Source organism: Fukomys damarensis, unplaced genomic scaffold (assembly GCF_012274545.1).
Source record: "Fukomys damarensis isolate Sample0158 unplaced genomic scaffold, DMR_v1.0_HiC HiC_scaffold_13, whole genome shotgun sequence".
Classification (NCBI taxonomy): domain Eukaryota; kingdom Metazoa; phylum Chordata; class Mammalia; order Rodentia; family Bathyergidae; genus Fukomys; species Fukomys damarensis.
Genome location: NW_022900925.1, coordinates 4,037,028 through 4,058,011, shown reverse-complemented (window position 1 = coordinate 4,058,011; position 20,984 = coordinate 4,037,028). Strand labels below are relative to the sequence as shown.

The 20,984-nt window shown below is 36.4% G+C and overlaps 1 protein-coding gene and 1 long non-coding RNA gene across 2 annotated transcripts in view; one reads left to right on the top strand and one right to left on the bottom strand.

The window, feature by feature from the left end:
- LOC104858574 (protoheme IX farnesyltransferase, mitochondrial) overlaps nt 1-20,984 on the top strand; it is a 122,472-nt gene that overhangs the window by 572 nt on the left and 100,916 nt on the right. Inside the window, exons 2-3 of the mRNA XM_010618839.2 lie at nt 4,283-4,416; nt 6,202-6,523. Of these exons, the coding sequence (XP_010617141.1) occupies nt 4,283-4,416; nt 6,202-6,523 (456 nt within the window). The remainder of the gene's footprint in view (nt 1-4,282; nt 4,417-6,201; nt 6,524-20,984) is intronic.
- LOC104858573 lies at nt 393-20,093 on the bottom strand. The gene is made up of 4 exons (XR_779171.1): nt 20,027-20,093; nt 19,325-19,481; nt 16,918-16,990; nt 393-560 (listed from the first exon to the last, which is right to left on the bottom strand). It is a non-coding gene; the product is annotated as an uncharacterized LOC104858573 (long non-coding RNA).

Genomic DNA, 20,984 nt, shown 5'->3' with positions numbered 1-20,984 from the left:
AAGCATAGTTCCTCACAGTCTTCCCCCTTGAAGGATCTGTGATAAATGTAAGTTGACGCTTGAATTCTCATCCCTGGCTCTTAGGAAGGTCTCATCTCACATGTTACCCTTTCAGAGAATTTATCCTGACCACCCAGGCTAAAATAAGACCCTGCCTTTCTCCTGTCACGTCATCTTATTTCTTTTTTTATTATGCTTAACAATCTGTAACTACACAGACAGACACACACACAAACACACACACACACACACACAATCTGCCAAAAAAAATGTATACATCAGAAAAAGAAAAACATATCAGTATTTTAATACTAAATTTATTGAGACATCAGTAGATTAATACAAGTTATGTTTATCCTCTACAATTACAAGAAGTGCTCAAAGTGGTGGCCATTAGCTTCCAGACATTTATTAGGACTGCAAACTGCTGCTTGGATAACCTTGGTCATTGACATTGCTGCACGTGCATTTTCAGTTTCTACTGTAAGGACTGGCAGTGTACTGGATTTTCTGCGGTATGTAACATCCTCTTGGGTCTCTTATATGAGGGTAACTCTTACCTGTTGAAAAAAACTTCATACAATTTTTCTTTTCCTGAAATGTTTATACCTGTTTTTTGCCTCTTTCTCTTTCAAGCAAAAGAAAAAAAACCAAAACTCAACTAGAATATAAACTTTGCAAAGCTAGAAAGGTGTGGATAATGGCCAACTCTGGTTTACTCAATGCTTGTAATAGTACCTTTGCACATTGTTGGCTTTCAGTAAACATGAATTAAATTTAGCCTGATAAAGAGGAGGATGAGAATTATTTTGCCCTTGTATTTTTTTAATTTATTTATTTGATACCAGGGATTGAACTCCAGACCTTGCGCTTGTGAGGCAGGCAGCGGAACCACTGAGCTGAATCTTGGGCCCTTGCCCCTGTATTTTAGAATGGTTACTAAATGGGGAGTGGAGAATATGTTACTACTGGTCTGTATTAGAGATCAGGTAGAAGACAGGGGCTGCCTTTTGGTCACACTCCAGAAGCTTTTCAGTTTGACCTACCACACACAAACATACTACATTATCTAGCAGTCTTGATCATTGTGGCTTAGTATGCCTTTTGCTCTTATTTTTCACAGTGTTATTTTGTGAGTCTCTTCTGGTCTGTGTGATCACAGGGCAAATCAGTTGACTTTTCTAGAAGTCAATTTATTTGTTTGTAAAATGAGGTAATTAAACTGGATGATTTCAAAGGTCCCTTGTGGTTCATAAAGTGAGACAGAGAGTAGAACAGTATAACAGATGAAACAAGGTTGGCCAAGGTTTGTTAATTGTTGTAGCTGGAGGATAAATAATGGAGTTGAGGGGAATCATTATGGTCTTCTGCCTTTACATAGGACTTCAATTTCCCATGTTGAAAAGTATTTTTGAAAAAAAAAAAAGTATGATGCTTTTTTGAAATATATTTTTGTTACCTTCCACCATCCCTCATTGTGAATGTTCTTTGATCCTGACCTGGGGCACTGTCAGAGGGGGCTTATCATTTCTCTCTTTTTTTTTTTTTTTGGTACCAGGGATCAAACTCGGGTTCTTGTGCTTGCAAGGCAGGCAGCAGAACCACTGAGCTAAATTCCCTGCTCTGGCTTATCATTTCTTAGTGCTTGAATTGTCCCCTCTGTATGGAGGTTTCTCCAATGTGAGTGCATCAGCCTGTTTTTCTGCCTTTCCATTTTATATTTTCAGCTTCCTATAAGACACAAAATGCTATGTAACTCCTCAGAATCCCTCAGTTCCAGTAGATGGGCTACATGTAATCCACATGCTTTGTTGCTGGATATGTCTTTGATTTAGTGGTATAGAAGGAATTAGTAGACATCTTGGTTTCTGAAACTGTGAACATGACACCAACAAATCTGCTAGTAAGTTGTCTGTATTACTTATAGTACATTAGAAAGAGCCACAAAGAATTGGATGGGCAGAGGTGGCAGAGGAGGTAAACTGTGACTGTTAGCTGTCTAGTAATGCATTAGTTATGTCTGATTTTGCTTATTCTAGTTCAGAATATTTTATAGCCACTAAATAAGTTTCAGAAGCTTTCAGCTCTGGTCTCCTTATCTGATTTTAGAAGCCCTACAAACATGATCTATTGTTGGTGGCAAATAGTAGTTACAGTGACATTTCGAGACTTTTGTTTTTCCTGCTTGATAGTACTGGAATTGAATTTAGTGCTTTCATTTTAGCTGTGTCCCCAGCCCTCTGTTTCCCTCCCTTCCTTCCCCTTCCCCTTCCCCTTGCCCCTCCCTCTCCTCCTTCGGTCTCTCTTTCATGTTTGAGACAGGTTCTTGCTAAGTGACCAAAGTACCCAGGCTGGCCTTGACATCCCAGAATCCTAGGATTACAGACATGCATAACCACACCTGGCTTATTTCAAAATTTTTAACGTTATTGATCGAAAGCCCTGTGTACTGTATTTCAAAACTGAACACTTGCTTACCTCAGGCTGAAATACCTTTCATTTTCTAGGTACCGATTCATATTATATTGTGTGCTTTGACCAAAGGAAGTGTTTTCACAGTTTATAAGTATAGATTCCTAGCTGTCGTTCTTATTACTACTATTCTGTAAAATTTCAGTTTAGCCCACTTAATCTTGAAAGATATTTTTCAAGACGATTCTAAGGCAAGTACATATTCACCTATATAGAAAATATGATTTCAGTGGAGTGACTTTCTCCAGTGTTAGATAATTCCCATGTATTTTAGAGGGCAGTGATAGTTCTTTTTCTCATAGCCCAGGAAGGTGATATGAACCATCCAGTCATGAAAAATTATTCCAGTATTACAATGAAAATACTATGCTAGCCAGGGTTAGTAGAGTCCTTGCCACTGTGTTAAAAAACTAATAAACAAACATGATATTGGAAACAGTTTGCAATAAGAAATATCATAAAACATGATATAAAGTGAATAGTTGAAGGATACTTTGAAAATCTGACAGGCAGAAAGTTGATTGTAAGCAAAAAAGCAACATAAAGTCGAGAAAATTATAAAGTGTTCAATGTGTTTAGTGGAAAGTCATGAGGCAAGATTGTTTTGCTGAATTGTGTCTATAGCTTTGAGTGAGTAATATGTATGTATTCTGGGCTTCAGGAAGAAATTTGGGGAATGTGGTTAAAGTGGAAAGAAATCACTGAAGGCAGGGTGACTGGCTTGACACCTACTACTGTTACCGTGGTGCAAGTATAAGATCATAGGGTTCTGTATCAGTAGGAAGGTATAGATAGCGCTAACCTGTATTTTAGAATTCACTATACTGTACTTGATCATTGTTAGGTGATAAAGGAAGAGATACCATGATCCTAAAGTCTTAAATAAGTGATAGTTTTTTTCTCTGTAGTAGAGAATAAACAGAAGGGTGAGAGGAAGTATTCTTAAAGATGTGCTTCTGTCCAGTCACATGGAAATATCAAGAGCAGTTAGATATAGGGATAATGTCTCTGGAAATGGGTTGATGATTAACAGTTACCTATTTGCTCGGGGACAGTATTTATTGTTCACAACAGTGGGAACCAGATTGCCTTAAAGTGACAGACTCGGAAAGAGGAGACATTTAGGAAACTGAGAAGCAGAAAGCAGAGAACCAAAAGAACCTTTTATTTTATGAAAATGGTTAGAGGAAAGACTTAAAAAGGGCAAAACTATTCTGTTATACAGACTATCAAAAACTTGACTAGGATGAGGTCTGAAACAGAAGTATTGATTTTGTTGATTTGAGAGAAGATGTAGAAAAATGATTAAACGTCACATGTGGGTACAACGAAAATAGTTTTTTCTTAACTAGATTGGTAAGTTATATTTCAGTGAAAACTATTTCTTTTTAGTTGTCTTAACCTGCAAAACCAAAATACTAACCTGAGGTATGTATATTTTATCTTACTATCATTTGTTGAGAAATTGTGCTTTTCGTTTTCTAGTTTTTAAAAAGTAGATGAACTGATTGTTTTGTATTTGTTTCTTTAAAATATCTACAGTGCAATCATTTCAGAATTTAATATAAGTGTAATGATCTAGAAATGAAAAATTAGTTGAGCCCTCCTGAGGAATTGTACTGATTTAAACAATGAGTAGTAGGGCTGATAAGTTGCATTTATTCACAAATCTGAATTAGATCATTTTGGAGTCTAATCTGTCACACAGTACATCACTTGACTTGGCTGGCTTTGCTTCTGGACAAGTATAGTCATCATTTGATGAGAAGCATTAGTTATTTTAACATTTCTTCCTTTCTCTCTCTTATAGGTTGGGTAGGAGGATGTGTCTGGTATCTAGAAAGAAGAGCTTTACTGGAATCCCCTCATAAGTTTATGCACCTTTTCAGAAATGTCAATAAGCAATGGATTACATTTCAGCACTTTAACTTCCTCAAACGCATGGTATGTTTCAAAGACCATACTTTGTTACTTGCTGCCTGTACTTTTCTCTGTATGAGGGAATTTCAGAAATTCCTATAAGAAAAGTTTTAGAAATACCCTTTGAAAAAGACTTTTATGTAGTGCCCTGAGTATCCAAAACTTTAATCTCTTGTTTTGATTATTCTTAACCAAAGCCAGAATAATTCTGGTGGTTGAGGTTTAAAGTATGATCTTGAACTTATTGATTAATTTTGGAGAAAGATTGAAAACTTCTGGCATCTTTCAACCAGGCTAAAATTTGGAAAAGCTGAACTTTATGGTACATCTTTTAAAATCCTTTGTTCTGTAACTATGTCAGAAATATAGAAATAATTGTTTTAATAGTGTGATTCTCCTATTTTCTTAAATCATCTGTGCATTTATAAAGCTTTTTAACAAATTCATTGTGGAGTAGACATATATTTGAGTTCTTTTAATGTTCTAGGTATTTTATAATGGACACTGGTAATATATCTCAATTGACCTCTTTTATCTATGTTGACTGCGTATATTATGTGCAATGTCCAGGCTTACTCTCAATTATCAGTGAGAGTATTTGCCATTTTTCTGAGACAGAAATGAGCATACAATGGAGATATCACTGAAAACTCATACTGCCTCGTGAAGAATGGCAAATTCATACTCTAATCCTCTGTTTCACATTTCTGCCATATTTCCTTAGCTTAAAATACTAATTAAAGTTTAAATATAACAAAATCTTACTAAAACTTGATATGTTGACAAGAGATTTGAGTTTCTAGAAATGTTCCTCCTTTTTAAGTTGAAGAACCAAGGATAGACATTTAGAAAAAGTTGAAAATGTATGCCTTTTTTATGTAAACGTAACTGAATTCGTGTGTCAGCTTGTAGTTTATGTCTAAGACTAGAATTTTAATTTTAAGTCTTTGTGATGTAAAGAAAAAGGCACATAACTAGTTAGCAGCATAGAGGACTCCTCCTCCTAGGGCTACGTATAATTGATTAACTCCTGGCTTTGTTTTTTTCAGAGGCTTGGTTTCCTCAGCTGAATTTTTTTTTTTTCTTTTTTTTTGCGGGGGGTCCTGGATATCAAATTCAGGACCTTGTGCTTGTTAGGCAGGTGGTGGAACCACTGAGCTAAATCCCTGGCCCTTTCAGCTATAAATTTTAAAAAAGAGAGATAATCCATCTTCCTTAACAACTTTTGAGAAATTAAATGAGATATAACATAAAAGTGTCTTGCAAATGTTAATAGTTATTACTAATTTCTAATAATAAGTGCAAGGGACTATCTGACTAAAACTTGTTTTTTTCCTCATACCATACTGCTGAGATGTCATTCAGCTCTGGGTTATGCCTTCCCATTCAGCCTTTCTCAGCACTGTGCCTAAGAACATTGAAACGTTACAGGCTGACCTTGGCTTTTGATTTCAGGAATTTTTTTCATTGTATTTGGAATGTTAAGCTTCCAGGATGATGAGTAAAATAAAAAAAAAGATGTATTTTCCTTTCTAGGAACTTAGAGTTTTGAGATTTTTTCTAAACCACAGAATTTGAAAACCATTGCTGAGGTATTAGTTTTTTTCTCCCTATCTCACCCAATAGGATGATTTCCATGTCGTGGATACTCTATGAGTACATGCTGAATTAGCTAACAGTAAAATTGTAGTAGATGTTTTCAAGTACTGTAAAAGACAAAGTGATCAAAGATGTTTCCAAACAACCTTTTAAGAGCATTGTAGGCTAGAATTTTTCAGTAACATGTTTCATTTTGTTGTTACTTTCTAGTATGTCACACAAGTGAATAGGATCCTGAATCAGCAAGTAAAACCAAAGCCAAAACCAGTGGCATCTCCTTTCCTTGAAAAAACGTCTTCAGATGAAGCCAAAGCAGAAATAGATGAGATGAGACCTCTTTCACCCCTAAGCCCCTCTTTGTCCATAAAGCCAGATGAAAAGCAGCTGATAGAACTAGAATCTGCTTCCACAATTGAAGGCTCGATAGATGTGGGCAAAGAGACAAAAGAGGAAAAGCAGTGGAAAGAGATGAAGGTGCATCTTGACGACTTGCCAGGCATTTTGGCTCGACTATCCAAAATCAAACTCACAGGTACTTTGTTTTTTTGACATAGTTACTTACTTGCAACTTTTTTTTTTTTTTTGTTCCACTTGAGCAAAAGGAAATTTTGTTTACGGCCTCCAAAAGAATACTTTGAAATTACAGGTCCTCAGCGTTTTTTGTGTTTTCTATTTAAAATTCAAAATCCAATTTTCTGAGATTTTTTTACCCAGAATTGTAAATGGTATATGTACTAAAATTATTTGACTATTAAAGTAGAATGTTTAGCCTGCTTAATTCTTTCTTTGTCTTTAGTGTTTTTTTTTACAACTACTGTGTTTTAAAAGTGTAGAACAAGAGGAATTGAACTGTGGTGTGAATCCACAATGGCCACGGGGGCTCCAGGCCTCTTCCAAGTTTTGCTTCTTACAGGACCTGTGGGATCACGCCATGTATGCAGGATGATAGTGCTCTTTATAATGGCCACGGGGGCTCCAGGCCTCTTCCAAGTTTTGCTTCTTACAGGACCTGTGGGATCACGCCATGTATGCAGGATGATAGAGTGCTTTACTGAATGGAGGTTTGGAACCAGAGGGTTTTTTTCCTAATGCTAGTACACGATACTAAGTTTTATTATATACAGTTGCTTACTACTCCATATTTATGTCTTTTGGGTGTGACAGCCAACCTGTGATTCAGGTAAAGCTTTATTATTTAATCTCATAGATTAACTTAGGTATACTTTATTCCATGCTAACTAACCTGGTGTATGTAGATCATCTGCACACTGAAGACCTACTTTGTTATCTTCTTGGATGAGAGTAAAGACACACACTATAATTGGTGAATGATGAGGCTAAATGAAGTACCCTTTGAAGACAGAAAGTTGGAAATTAATGTTGAAGAGTCCAATAAAGAAAACAGGGAGTTTGAGAGTAGAGAACTCTCTTGAGAAAGAATGATTTTGTTTGCTTTTTAGAGAGTTGAGCCCGAAAATCCAGAGTAAGCGGGGCTAAGATAGACAACTTCTTTTGTAAGTGACTAACTTTACTTAAAGAAAATCCTTTGTTGGGGCATGCTAAATAGACGTAGGGGGTTTTGTGAAGGAGTTGAATAATCTTAGTGAGACTCCATAGTGTTGCTCTAAAATAATGAGTGATTTTACTCGATATCCTGTCTCCTGCTTGGTGCTAGCTAAGCAAGAAATCATCACGTTTCTAAAGAAGTTAATCTTTTCTCATTTATACGAGTGGTTGGAGTGTCATGTTGTTGATGTGTTCAAAATTACTGTACATAATTTATCGTCATAAGGATGTCACCCAAGAAATGAGGCCCCAAACTGTAGACTTTAGAAGAGGCCCTGTCAGCAGCAGGATCTTTTTATGTACCATCATTTAACATGTCTAATCTGCATAATAGTTCTCCTTTCTTATTGTCCCATTTCTGTCAGCACTACCAGCATTCTTTACCCCCCTCAGATGAGAAACCTTTGGATCAGTCTTAACTCTGCTCTCCATTCTCCCTTTCATCTCTAGTCAAATGTGTAAATGTTATCAAGAGAATCTTTAGTAATACCCAAAATATTTGCTTTCTTGTCCCCATTTGTGAAGCTGCCATGCAACTTTGGTGCAAAATACAGAGGCCATTGGATTTTGTAGCAGCTTCTGACTGTCATCTTTTCCTTCACTCTTCCCCCATTACAGTTTATGCTGGACAGAGCTGCCAGACTAACTTCTTCAAAATATTCCTTTCAGTTTTCCTAACCTGCACTAGAGTCTACCATTTCTTACTATTGCCTCCTGCCTCAACTTGCCTGGTTCTACAGGAACATTATAATCTAGAATGATCACACTCTTCCCCACAAACACGTTTTTTCCCTTTCCTCCAACTTGTGACTGAGTCCATTATTTCCACCCCATATTGTTCCTCCAGCCTCCAAGGGAGACTGATCTGCCTATTTTATCAGTCAGGTCCTCTCAGGGCCTGTCTAGTAAGCCAACTCTTGGTCCAGTCTTAAGTTCACCTCGTATCTGTAACATTTACTAGCCAGGGATATATTGGGCAGTTCTTTAATCTTATTAAAACTATTTTTATACCTATAGAGTAGGAATAATAAGACATTCAAGAATCAAATCACACAGTGCATTAAAAGAACACAACAATATGCCTAATATGCAGGAGAAGCTGAAAGATTAGTTTCCAAATAATTACAGGTAAATGCTGGATTGTATGTTTAATGTGTGCTGTTTCCCTTGAGATTATTTCTGCCTGTGCAGGAGATTGAAGTGAAGAAGTTTTTACTAGGCAGGGAAGACAAGGATGGAATTCTAAGCAAAAGAAACCTTTGTAAAGGCAAAGAAGCCTTATATATAGTTCATAAAACTGAAGTTTGACTTTGAGTAACCCAGCATAACTTCAAAATCATGGGAGAGGTGCTTGGGTGGCATGAGTCAACTGAGACTGAGAGGTGGGGCAGAGCTCGTCATCATGTGGGTGTGCATAGTGTGTTGGAAGAGTTCAGCTGCTATACCACAGTGCTTAGCCTGGAAGATTCTTGGAAGGCATATGAACGCTTTGTGTTTTGTCTTACTTATCATTTATTTGTATTAATTATAGTTAATATAAGCTTATTGTAAAAAAAAAAAACCAACTCAGTACAGAAGGGTACATCTTAAATCGGAGAAGTACTCTTTCCATCAGACATTTCCTTGAAATGTAGCCTTCTCTCTATATACTTTTATGCAGATGTAGATGTGGTTGTTTTCTTTAACTGAAATAAAACTAAACTATATATATAGTACAGGAGTATACTATATACTATGTAGTAGTGATACATATATAGTACTACTGTAAGTTTATATATTATATAATTATTAAACATTATATACAGTATATGTATAGAAAATACAATGTATGTGTTATAGAAATGGCTATCTTCTTATAAAAGTATAGCTTTCACTGACAGTATTTGCCTCACTGCATACTGTTCCATTATATAAGTCTGCCATTGTTTAACTATTCCTCTACAGGTAAATATTAAGGATGTTTCCAGTTTTATGTTAACAAGACAAGTAATTTTATGTGCATACGTCTTAAATGCTTTCTTGAGTTTATCTGTAGGATAAGTATTTAAGAATGTTATGGCTGACTTTAAACATTGTGATTTTAATAAGTCAACCAGTTCCTAAAAAAGATAGTATAGGAACCAGCCTATGAGTTTATCCCCAACTGGGGAACCAACAAAGACTAAAGACAAAAGACACAAAGACAATTTGGAAGAGGAAAACCAGCAGAGTCTTGTCGCTGGTGGACCTAGAGCCCCCAATCTGGCGGTGCTCTTACTTTTATTAGACTTGCACAAACCAGAAGCAAGCATGTGATTCAGGGTTCGGGGAAAGTTTATTGAGATTCTCATGATTTGTAGACTGCACCCATATGTGTATTTTTTTTTAATCAAACCTCAGCTGTTGTTGGTTCTCTCCTTGAAACTGGCTGGCACCAGCATACTAGCAAACAAACCCCAGGGAGGGATGACTTGCTATCCCTACCCCCAGGTCTCAAGGAGAGTTCAACACAAGCTTTGGTCTCACATCTAATTTCCCACAAGACAGCATAATTTACACTTGCTCCAATAGCATATGAAAATCTGATTTCTTTATACTATGCGCCTGCATTTGGCAATTTGTTCTTTAAAAAAATTGTGTAAATTTTCATTGGTTAGGTTTTGGTAAGATTTAGAATCTTTTTCTCTTTGATCCCATTTATTTTTTTATTACTTGTTTCTTATATTCTTGGTCACTTCTTAATACTTTTTAATAATTAAGTCATGTTTTATATTAAAAACACCCAACAGCATGATTGGCATGTGGGAGGCACTGAAAGGTTAAATTCCAAATAATTGCAGGAAATGTAAAAATTAGCATTTCATGAATCACATTTCTTACAGATATTTCATATCTTGCCTTTTTAATTTTTACATTACTTGTAATATTTTGTTGATTTTACTTTGCCCACTGAGATTTTTAAACCTTTATATATTCAAATTTTTTTTTTCCATTTATAGGTTTCACCACTATGTGTTTACAATCGCTTTCATTAATGTCTTTATTTTTGTATTTTCTAAGATTTGGAGATTATCTGGAATATATTTTGGTAGAAGGAAGGGGATTAAGAATACTTCTGAGATAGCACTATTGGGCAAGGATCACATCCTTTTGTAAATACAGTTTTATTGAAGCATAGTCACGCCCATTTATCTATGCTGATACCATGCTACAGGGACAGTTAAATGATTATGATGTAGAAACCCTATGGCCTAGGAAGTCTGAAACACTGTGTGGCCACTTGCAGAAAAAGTTTGCTGACTTGTTTATGAAGAGCATGGACTAGGAAGAGGCAAAGTGATGGCAGACAAGTAATGGTAGTTGACAAGAAATGACTTGGGGTTGAACTAAGGCTGTGGTGGGTAATGAATGGAATCTTAGGAAGATGTGGTAGATTGCTCAGTAGCCATAAAATGAAACGTTGACATGGAGTTGCAAAGAGTTCAATGCTTGCTTAGATGAAGGAAGTATTCATCAGCTCTGAAGACAGGGAAGGAGAAAGACAGACAGACAGACACTTTGTTGACTTTCATGGAGCCAGAATCTCTGCATTAACATCTTGGCTCTCACTGGCTCAGTGACCTCGAGCATGTTCAATAGTGTGTCTATGCTTCTGTTTACCCATCTATGAACTAGGCTAATAGTACCTACTTCTACTTCATAGAGTTGTTACAAGTATTAAATGAGTTGACTTTTAAGAAATGCAAATTACATGCCTGGTACATGTCAAAAAGTATACACTTGTTGCTTAAAAAGTAAATGTGATACCTGGTTCCCCCATAGGCCTTTGCCTCCCCTGCTATGGAAAAAATTCCAAGCTTTGGATATGGCTAGCAGTGAATGGTGGTGTTGAGCCTTACCAATGTGAATATAGAAGGAAGAAACAGGTATGAGGAAGACATAATGAGTTTGACTTGGGGCAAATGGAATTTGAGTTGCCACTGACATATCCAGCAGGCAGGTAGATAGCTGTTAAGAACATGAGTTTGGATAAAACACTAGGCTGGAGGAACCAGGGGTCTTCAGCATGGAGTTGGCAGTGAAAGCTGTGATAATGAATTGGATTACTGAATGTCAGCTTGTAAGTGAGCGCAGCTGAGTATCAAGGACAGGACTTGGGCGTACCCCCTTTTAAAGACAGGGTAAGGTTTATAATGGAGTCTGCAAGGAAATCAATGGTCAGAGGAAAAGAACCAGGAAAGGCTTCAGTCACAGAAGGCCAAAGCGTTTAATAAAGGAAGTCATCTACACTTTCCAATCTTAGAAGTCTTAAAAAGCCTAGATAGAAATAGTTACTGAATTTGGCACTAAAGAAGTCAGTGTTACTGCTTGCTAATCATGATATAATTATTAGTATTTCCTCATTTTAGAGTTTTCTATGCACTGCTTTAATTCGTTAAATTTTTTAAAGTTTATTCATATTTTGTGCATTTCATTGGAATTGAGCATAGTGTAATAATTGATTTAAAGAACATCAACTTTTTTTTTTTTACCATATCGTCCCTTTATACCATGGTATTGCTTTTCCTTTTATATGGCTTATATGGTTATATATCTGAAGTAGCACTCCAGATGCAAGGTTTGATATTTAAAACATGGCACTGGAAATCTCAAGCAATTACTACATTAATAATTCAGTAATGCATACTGTGTTGTGTGGTATGAATCAACTCATTGGTTCCCAAATGTCAGTATGGAAGGAGCATTCATGACATGCTTATTTAGGTGACTCTTGACAGCTGTCCCCAGTAATTCAAGACCCAGAGATCTGCATGTTTGAAAAGTACACCAGATGATTTTGATGTAGGTGGTCCTGGACCACACTTCTAGAAAGTAAAGGAAGTGTCACACATACGAAATCAGTACTGGTCCCAGACCAAGTGGTCTGGCTGGATGGGAAGAAAACTCACCAGAGCAGCTGGTTAGGACCACTGGCAGCAAGAAAAGCCAGCTGGGCAGAATGTGGACCACACAAGAGAGGAGAACAAGATGCAACAAGGAAAAAGGGAACTCCAGCTTATCTATGGTCACAGATGGTGAAGACCTAGGATAATAAATTTTCCTTCATATGATTTTATATATTCCATGCCCCAGGTTTCTGGATGAACTAATTCAATTAAAGTCATTTCCTTCTGCTTATTCCATTTAAAACAGCAGCACCCTTTGGGTGACCCCTACCCTCTTATCTGACCCTTTACCTCCCTATTTAGTTTATTACTTGAATTTACACATCTTAGAGTCAGCAGGATTTTTACTTTAGGAAAATCTCTGATATCTATCAATTGATTTCTTTTGGACTTTTAACATCTTGAGCAATTCATTTATAACTAATAATAGCAGAGGCAGAAATATCTGAGAGTCAGCAATCATTTTTAGAGATCTAGTCTTTCTTTTCCCTCCTTTTGTTTATAAATGTAATTTATACCAGAGATAATTAAAGGAATAAGTAAAGGGCCATATAGTGATTATATTTATATTTCCTGTGTAGCATAGCAGGATAGCCACAGCCTGAGCCTTGGCACTTACACCAGGATATGGACCAAACATTTACTGGTATGAATGTCATTTCAAGATTTTTTTTCCTATGAAGGGAAGTAAGACTGAGTTTATAAAATTAGGAATAATATGTCTCCCTTGAGTTTCCTTTGCCAACTGAGCTATTTACAATATGTTTTTGGAGTTTGTTGCATGGACCACACCAGGGCAAGGAAATTTTATTTGGATTAGGATCATAAGAGGTTTTAGTGACTCAACTGAGTTTATACTTAATATAGGTCAATAAAAAGCAGAACATTTTTCCTGAATAACATCTGTGCTGAAAAGTTACAACACATTTCCTGAGACCAAAACATTAAAATAGGGTGTTTATTGGAACCAATAGATTATGCTGTTGATAGAACTAATATATACTTCAGTCTTGTCAATGTATAGATTATTTTTTTCCCTAGAGTCCAGAATGCTGCTTTTTATTAAAAGAAAAAAGCAAGCATGGAGTATATAAGATGCGAATTCATTTTAGATTGCTTACATAGTTTTTTAAAGTCAGTTTACTGTAATCTTCAGTTACTAGGTTGCTGTAACAAAAGATTTCCATGTTTCCATTAAAATACTCATTGAGCAGAATTATGGTTTCTTGAAGTTCACTTTATAGTATATTGAAGCAATTAGTTTAATGCTATACTTACTAAATGTTATAGGAGTATTTTAAATTAAAGCTTTATTTTTAGAAAAAAATGCAGAAAAACAGAGAGAAATGTTGAAAAACCCTGTATAATTTCATCATCTCAAAATAATAGCCATTTTGTAGGTTTAATGTATTAGCATGTGGAATTTTTTTCTATGTGTCTCAGCCATACTTTTTACTTTTTAAATAAATGTATGATTATAGTGTATATGCCTTCTGTACTTTAAAATTTAATATTCTATTGTATTTTTGATCTCCATGGATCTACCCTATTTTGGGGAACTTCTAAACTTACAAAGTTTTCTCAAGTAAAAAGTACTGAAAATATATACAAGAAACTCTAGGCCATGTAGTAACTAGATTTTTTGCATAGTTTTTCAGCTTTTGTCTGTGCACAGTCTGTATTGAAATGTTAACTATACAGGAAAACCTGAGTCATACTGGCTGAGTTGGAATCCCTGGTCCACAATTTATTGACTTTTTGATTAAAGGCTGTGTTAATTACTTTTTTTGATGCTGAGACAAAAATACGTGATGCCCCAAGTTAAAGGAGGAAAGGTTTATTTAGCTTACAGTTTGTAGAGGTTTCAGTCCACAATCTGCTGGCTGCGAGACAGCGTGGCATCACAGAAGAGACCGTTCATGGCGAGCAGGAGGTAGCAGAACAAGTAAGGAATAACCACAGCTCTTTCTATCCCTTCTATTTTATCCAGGCTACTCAGGGTGGGTAGCACTCACACCTTTAATCCTAGTGCCCTTTTTTTTTTTTTTTTTTTTTTTTTTTTTTTTTGGTACTGAGGATTGAATTTGGGCCTGAGGCAGGCGGTGGAAACACTGAGCCAAATCCCTGGCAGAGGCTTATTTTTTTACTTAGGTAAGCTTCAGTTTCTTCATTTATACAGTGGGATACTTCTACCTGGAAGGATTGCTTTGAAAATGATAAAAAATGATTTAAGTAAATGAGTACTATACCTAGTAAATACTCAAGAAAGATTATTACAATATTATGCTACATTAGTATATATATATCTATTGTTTGTTGTGTAAAAATGGAGTCATCACATATTTTGTTCACTTATTTGCATTCTTCATGTATATAACAAGACATACTTATTCATCAATACATTTAAATTTACCTCCTTTTCCTAAGGTAGATAGCATTCCTTGCATGGATATTTTAAATTTGCTAAACCATTTGCTTATTAATGGATATTTGAATAATTTTTAAATTTTTGCTATTAAGATGAAGGTTTTTTTAGGGCCAGGGATTTAGCTCAGTAGTTCTGCCTGCCTCACAAGCGCAAGGACCAGAGTTCAATCTCTGGTACCACCCCCCAAAAAATTAAAAAAAAAAAAGATGAAGGTTTTTTAATATCATTGTACACATACCTTTGTACATTTTTATTTCAGAACAGGAAGTACACCTTTGTTTTTAGTGATACCGCATTTCCATTGCATAATTATATCATTATTATTGTTTTAAATAGTGTTGTAATATCTTTGAAGCTAATTTGTGATGACTTTCCTAGGATAAGGACATGTAAGTGCCTTGCTGAGTTAGAAGGTATGCATGCCTTTTCACCTTTTCAGTTTCATTGATAGATTTTTTTCCCCTTAAGAAAGATTTTTCCATTTGATGCTATTATAGGAGCAGCCATCCTACCGTACCTTCACCAGTGAATGCTAGATAATAGTTTTTTTTTTAAACAACTACACCAGTGTGATGTGTAAAAAAATTGGCAAAGTTTTTAGTTTTATTTTTAAAACTGCTAATGATGTTTTATATTATTTATGTGTTGATTTTGTGATTTATGTTTCTTTTGTACATCTATTCTGTCTTTATTGTTTGCAGGGATTGTTTACATACTAAATATTTGATCCCACCATGTATCTTTTGTAAATGTTTTATATTTTATATGTCATTTGCTTCTTTTCATTTGTCAATATTTTGCTATGTGAAAGTTAATTTTATGTAAACAAATCTATTAATCTTTTTCCTTGATGTCCTGAATTTTGTTCATTTTTAAGCTTTTTCCACGTGAAAATTTTCTTTTGGAGAAGGTGAGACAGTGTCTCACTATAGATAGTTGAGGCTGGCTTTGAATTCACTGTGTAGTCCAGGCTGGCCTTGAATTCATAGAGATCCTCCTGCCTCAGCCTCTCCAATGCTTAGATTACAAGTCTGCGCCACCAAGCCAGCCATCTTAACATTTTTATGATTTTATATTTTACATTAATTTTTTTACTTATAAGTAATGTATTTTGGTCAGTGATGTAAGACATAGAGCCAGATTTTGCTGTCCTTAACCAGTGTTTAAGTACCCTATTCACAGACTGAAGAATTGTAATTTGAATTGTATTATGTTCACAGATAAATCTGTAGGTGACCTGCGATCTTTACCATATTATGTCATTTTCATTTATCAAATCTTCTGTGCATTTTAAGTTTTATAGTTTTCTTTAAATGGATTAATGCATTTACTAATAAATTGATTTGAGAGTATTTTTTTTTCAGTTCAATTTTTTTCAGAAATACAATCAAATAATGATCAGTTTATCCTTTTACAAATTTATGCTAATTATTTTATTTTCTGGTTAGTTTCCTCCTTTTTATACTCTGTCCACTTGCTTCCCTCTCTATAATTTTCCACTTCATTTGGAAAAATCCTCTGAGATGTGTTATATATAGCATTGATTTGATAGTTTTGTGTCTGTATTTTATTACATCTCTTGATTTTAAAATTCTGCAATAGCAATTTTTGCCTCTTTGCATTTTTATTAACCCACTCTATCTGTTTTATAGGGTTGGTTCTTCTAGAATATGCAGATTTACTTTTTCTCCTTAGTCAGCCATGTGCCTGCTATGTCCCTGGAGTGTCTTCTAAGTATTGTGAGCAGAATGAGGTGTGTATAACGACATGGTCCTCCCTTCTTGGATCTTACTCTTTATGAAGAGTTTAGAGACTAGTGGTTGGTGCATCTTTTTTAAAAATGCATTTAGCCGGGGATTTAGCTCAGCAGTTCGGTGGCCTGCCTTGCAAGCGCAAGGACCCAAGTTCAATCCCCGGTACCACAAAAAAAAAAAAAGTGCATTTAACTTTTATTGCCATACCACTTTTTTTAATATTGTAGAATTTTTTTATGCATCAGACACTTACCCATTTTACCTTTTTTCATCTTTATCCATTCCTAAATGAAGATAATTCATACTATTCCAGACAGTAGTTGTACCTGCAAATGAATATTAGCTTTATGAGGACAACACATTTTGTTTGCATATGCTGTTATGACCTGCAGGTCTACAGCAGTGCCTGGCACATGATAGGTGCTCTGTAGGTAATGATTGAATCAATGCACGGTTGATTTTCCTTCATTGCCGCAATTTCACTTTGTGTTACACTTCTCTTACAAGTTAAGCCAAAGAAATGTAGCTTTATCAGTTTCCAATTCTTGTGAGCAGGTCTTTTGGCCTAAAGGAGATGAGGAGAGAGCAACCAGCAAGAAAGCTTTTTCTCAAAAGGTTTTTCGCCAAGTTTCTGAAGCCACAGTACCAGTGTTCTGCTTCCCACCTCTAACTTTTACTGTCATCTACCTCTACTCTGGAAGTGTTGGCTAAGTTGGAAGAGTAACCTTGTGTGCCCAGTTGTGGTGGTAATATGTGGCCTGCTACACTGAACACACTCAGAAAAATTTTCTGCCTTACCTGAGCAAGAATTTTGTCAAGATGAGACCCTGCTTTCTTTTTATTGTGCCCACACTATTACTGTCTGCTTCTAGGTGAGATGCGGTTGCCTCTAAGCAGTCTTGTACTGTGCTAGCAAAGGGACTTCTGGAATTGTTCTGTTTCACCTATGGCTCACCCAGGCCTCTGTCCTTGTTCCTTCATCAGGAAGTAATAATGAGTACTGGCAGGATAACTTGTATTTCCTGTATTTGCCCTTTTTTGGGGAGAGGGGTACCGGGGATTGAACTCGGGACCTTATGCTTGCAAGGCAGGCAGCAGAACCATTGAGCTAAATCCCTAGCCCTGCCCATTTTTTAAAATCAGTGGCTACAGAGTTCGTTTGATTTTTTTTGTTATGCAAATAATGAAAATAGGAAGCTGAGAACAATGCTCAGTAGTAGAGCACTTATCTAGCATTCTCAAGGTAAGATGCAGGAATAAAATTGAAAATCAAAATCCTGTATCAGCAAAAAAATTATACAGAGGATACTAAAAGACTCAGAACATAGGTGTTAAATATAGTACAGATGAGACTTAACTGAAGATAGCTACTAAGAGCTGACTCATTAATTTCTTATTTGAATGGTAATATTTTACCCCTGGTACTAGGATCAAAACCAGGGCTTGAGCAAGGTGTTGCTATATTTCCCTTTGGAGAGGAAGGTAGTTTCCATCCTCTTCCAAGGAGATACAATGAGGCAAACTGATGGAGACTATGGGGACACAGAAAAGATGGCTACTGTCGGTTGACTAGGGTGGATCATGCAATACCTTGTAATCTGGTCTATGACTACCACTATGCATACTTCTTATGTAGTATATTTAAATCAAGACAGATTTGCTCCCTCAACTTTTGCTTTTCCAGTAGTGGTTGTGGGTGTATACTGTTTTCCCCATCATCTTAAAATCAGATAAATGTTTTGAGTCTCCCAAGTTTTGTGTTAGATATAATCAACATCAGACTGTGCATCAAAGAAAGCTGAGTAGCCCAAATGTACATCTTCAATGAGAAAGCGTAGATTGGTGGTGGAACTCAGCTGAACAAGGAAACCAGACAGGACCAAGCCCTCAGTGAAGAACACCGTGAAACTTTTCTTTGTTGCCCTTCAAGTCATCCAGGGTTTTCACATCTTGCCCAATTTTAATTTTTTCAGCTTCATATGTTCTAAGATTCTTGGGGTGCTTGTTATAATGCAAATTGTGGGCATCTTCCCATTCCCAAATTCCTTACTCTAAGTCTGTAAGGTCCGACTCGACGCACCTTCCCCCAATGACCAGCCGAGACCGTACGGATGCAAGATGCAGAGGTTTTATTGCGTGGGCCACGGGCGTCTCTAGTGTCCGAAGACAAGAGAAGCGCGCCGCCAAGGATGATCTTGCTTATATATATAGTTTGAAGAGCGGGAAAGCGGGCTTTACAGAAGCAGATTTGCGGATTGGTTAATTCATATGAGGCTATTTGCGGGTTGGTTAATTCATACGGGGCCATGAATACAGGGGAGGGGTTTAACAGGGGAATTTTGGCGCCGAAAAGTCCCTGATCCGTTAAGAGGTTTCGAAAGCCCGGGACTTTTTGGCGGGCAATTCAGAGCAGTGAGTGCTATTCCGGGAACAATGAGGCCCGGGACTTTCAAGTCTAGTTCAGGTCCTAGGAATCAGTGTTTTAACTGTTGACCGTGATATAAATGGTTCCCTTTGAAAAACACACTTATCTGGAGAATGCATTCAGCACTTCACTCTCAGCAAACTACAGCTCTGCATTTCACATAGAAGTATAGGTTTGGTCCCTACTAACTTTACACTAACCTAGTTAATCACAATTCATTCACCCCTGTTGTTACCTTTTCTCCTCTTAAGTTTACCTCCACACCTCCATGCCCACTGTCTCAGTTGAGCAGCCCCATCAGCCTGATGTCTGGGTTTCTCTTCTATTCTGCAAGTCCCAGCAGATCTCCCTCTGCTTTGTGGAGAGGTGCTGTCCGAAGCACTTCAGGGCACCTGAAAATTGATTTACAGTGTCCAGATTAGATTTGCTCTTGTGTGCATAATTACCATTATGGGTTATTACCAAGAGCTTAGTTTCTTGCTAGGGATTTAGCTCAGTGGTTCTGCCTCCTGCCTTGACCCGAGTTTGATCCCCGGTACCAAAAAAAAAAGCTTAGTTTCTTGCTCAAAGCAAAGCTTGGTAGCATCTCATTTATTAAAATTAAAGAATCAAACACAAGTGAATTTTTAAAACATGTTTTATGATTGTCTCTCTAGGTACTTAAAAAGGTTTTGCTCACCTGTTTTAGAAAGCCTCAAAAATTATTTTAAAAAGGAGGAAAATTTGCAGTGAATTTGGAGGTTAAGAATGAGAACAGAAATGCTGTCCTTTAAGTGTGCTTTTAAAAAGGTGAGGTAGGTATTTGTTGTGTTACCCTTTTGGTTGTATCTTTAGGAAGGGAGTAACTGGAACATTCTCTACCTGATGGCTTTGTGCTTGCCCTTCCCCCTCTCTCAAATACAGCTCCCTTTCCCTTTTTGTCAAGCTGACTCCTTACCCTTCCATCTTCAGCTTTGGTATCACTTTTGGGAAGGAAGCCTTCTTTGTTAGAATTCTGTTCTACATTCCTCACAGCATTCTTGGCTGTATTGTGATGAAAGCCCTCTGGCTTGCCTGAATTTCTAAGGGTGGAAGCCCCAGGAAGGCAGGACTTTGTCTGTCTTGATGACACATTCCCATTGCCTTTCATTTAATGGGTGCTCAAAAAACAGTGCAAAGGCAAAAAGAAGTACAAATATTGAACCCTGTGTCCATTATGTACAGAATTTTGAACAACTTAATCTTTTAATTACATATAACCTATTATAGGCAATGTTGCTTAATGATAGGGCCACATTCTAAGAAGTGTGCTGATTTTGTTGTATGAACATGACAGTATTAATTACACAAACTAAAATGGGCACAATATCACTAGGAAATACATTTAAACCTTACCAGATCACCTTAGTACACACAATCCTTTGTTAACTGAAGCATCGTTATATGGCACATGACTGTATTTTACTGGTCTATAGTAAATTGCTTAGGGATGGCCAAAAAACATCGTATCTCAATCAGGTGACTTTAAGCTGCTCTATTTTTCTAGTTTTGTGTGCTTTTTACAGTATGTCTTTCAGCTGATATCATTTTGTCTTGAAGTTTGCAATCTGGTACCCTATTATGTATTCAGCATAACCAGAAGATTGAATTTTCCATTTTATGGTTCAACAAATTTGTGAAAATTATCCTCCTTGAAACTCAGAAATATTTCTTGCTTTGCTTTATCCTAATGAAGTAGTCTCTAGCTAACACTTTTTTTTTCAGATAAGTGGTAAATGTAAATGCTATCAATTAATCTTTACTAGTCTTGGCAAATGACTATTGATTTCCAGGTTCACTTAAAGGGACAAGAACACCAATAAGGGAATTTTTCCGATTATTGGTCATCCAAAAAGTGTTTCTAAAAGACTCTTCTT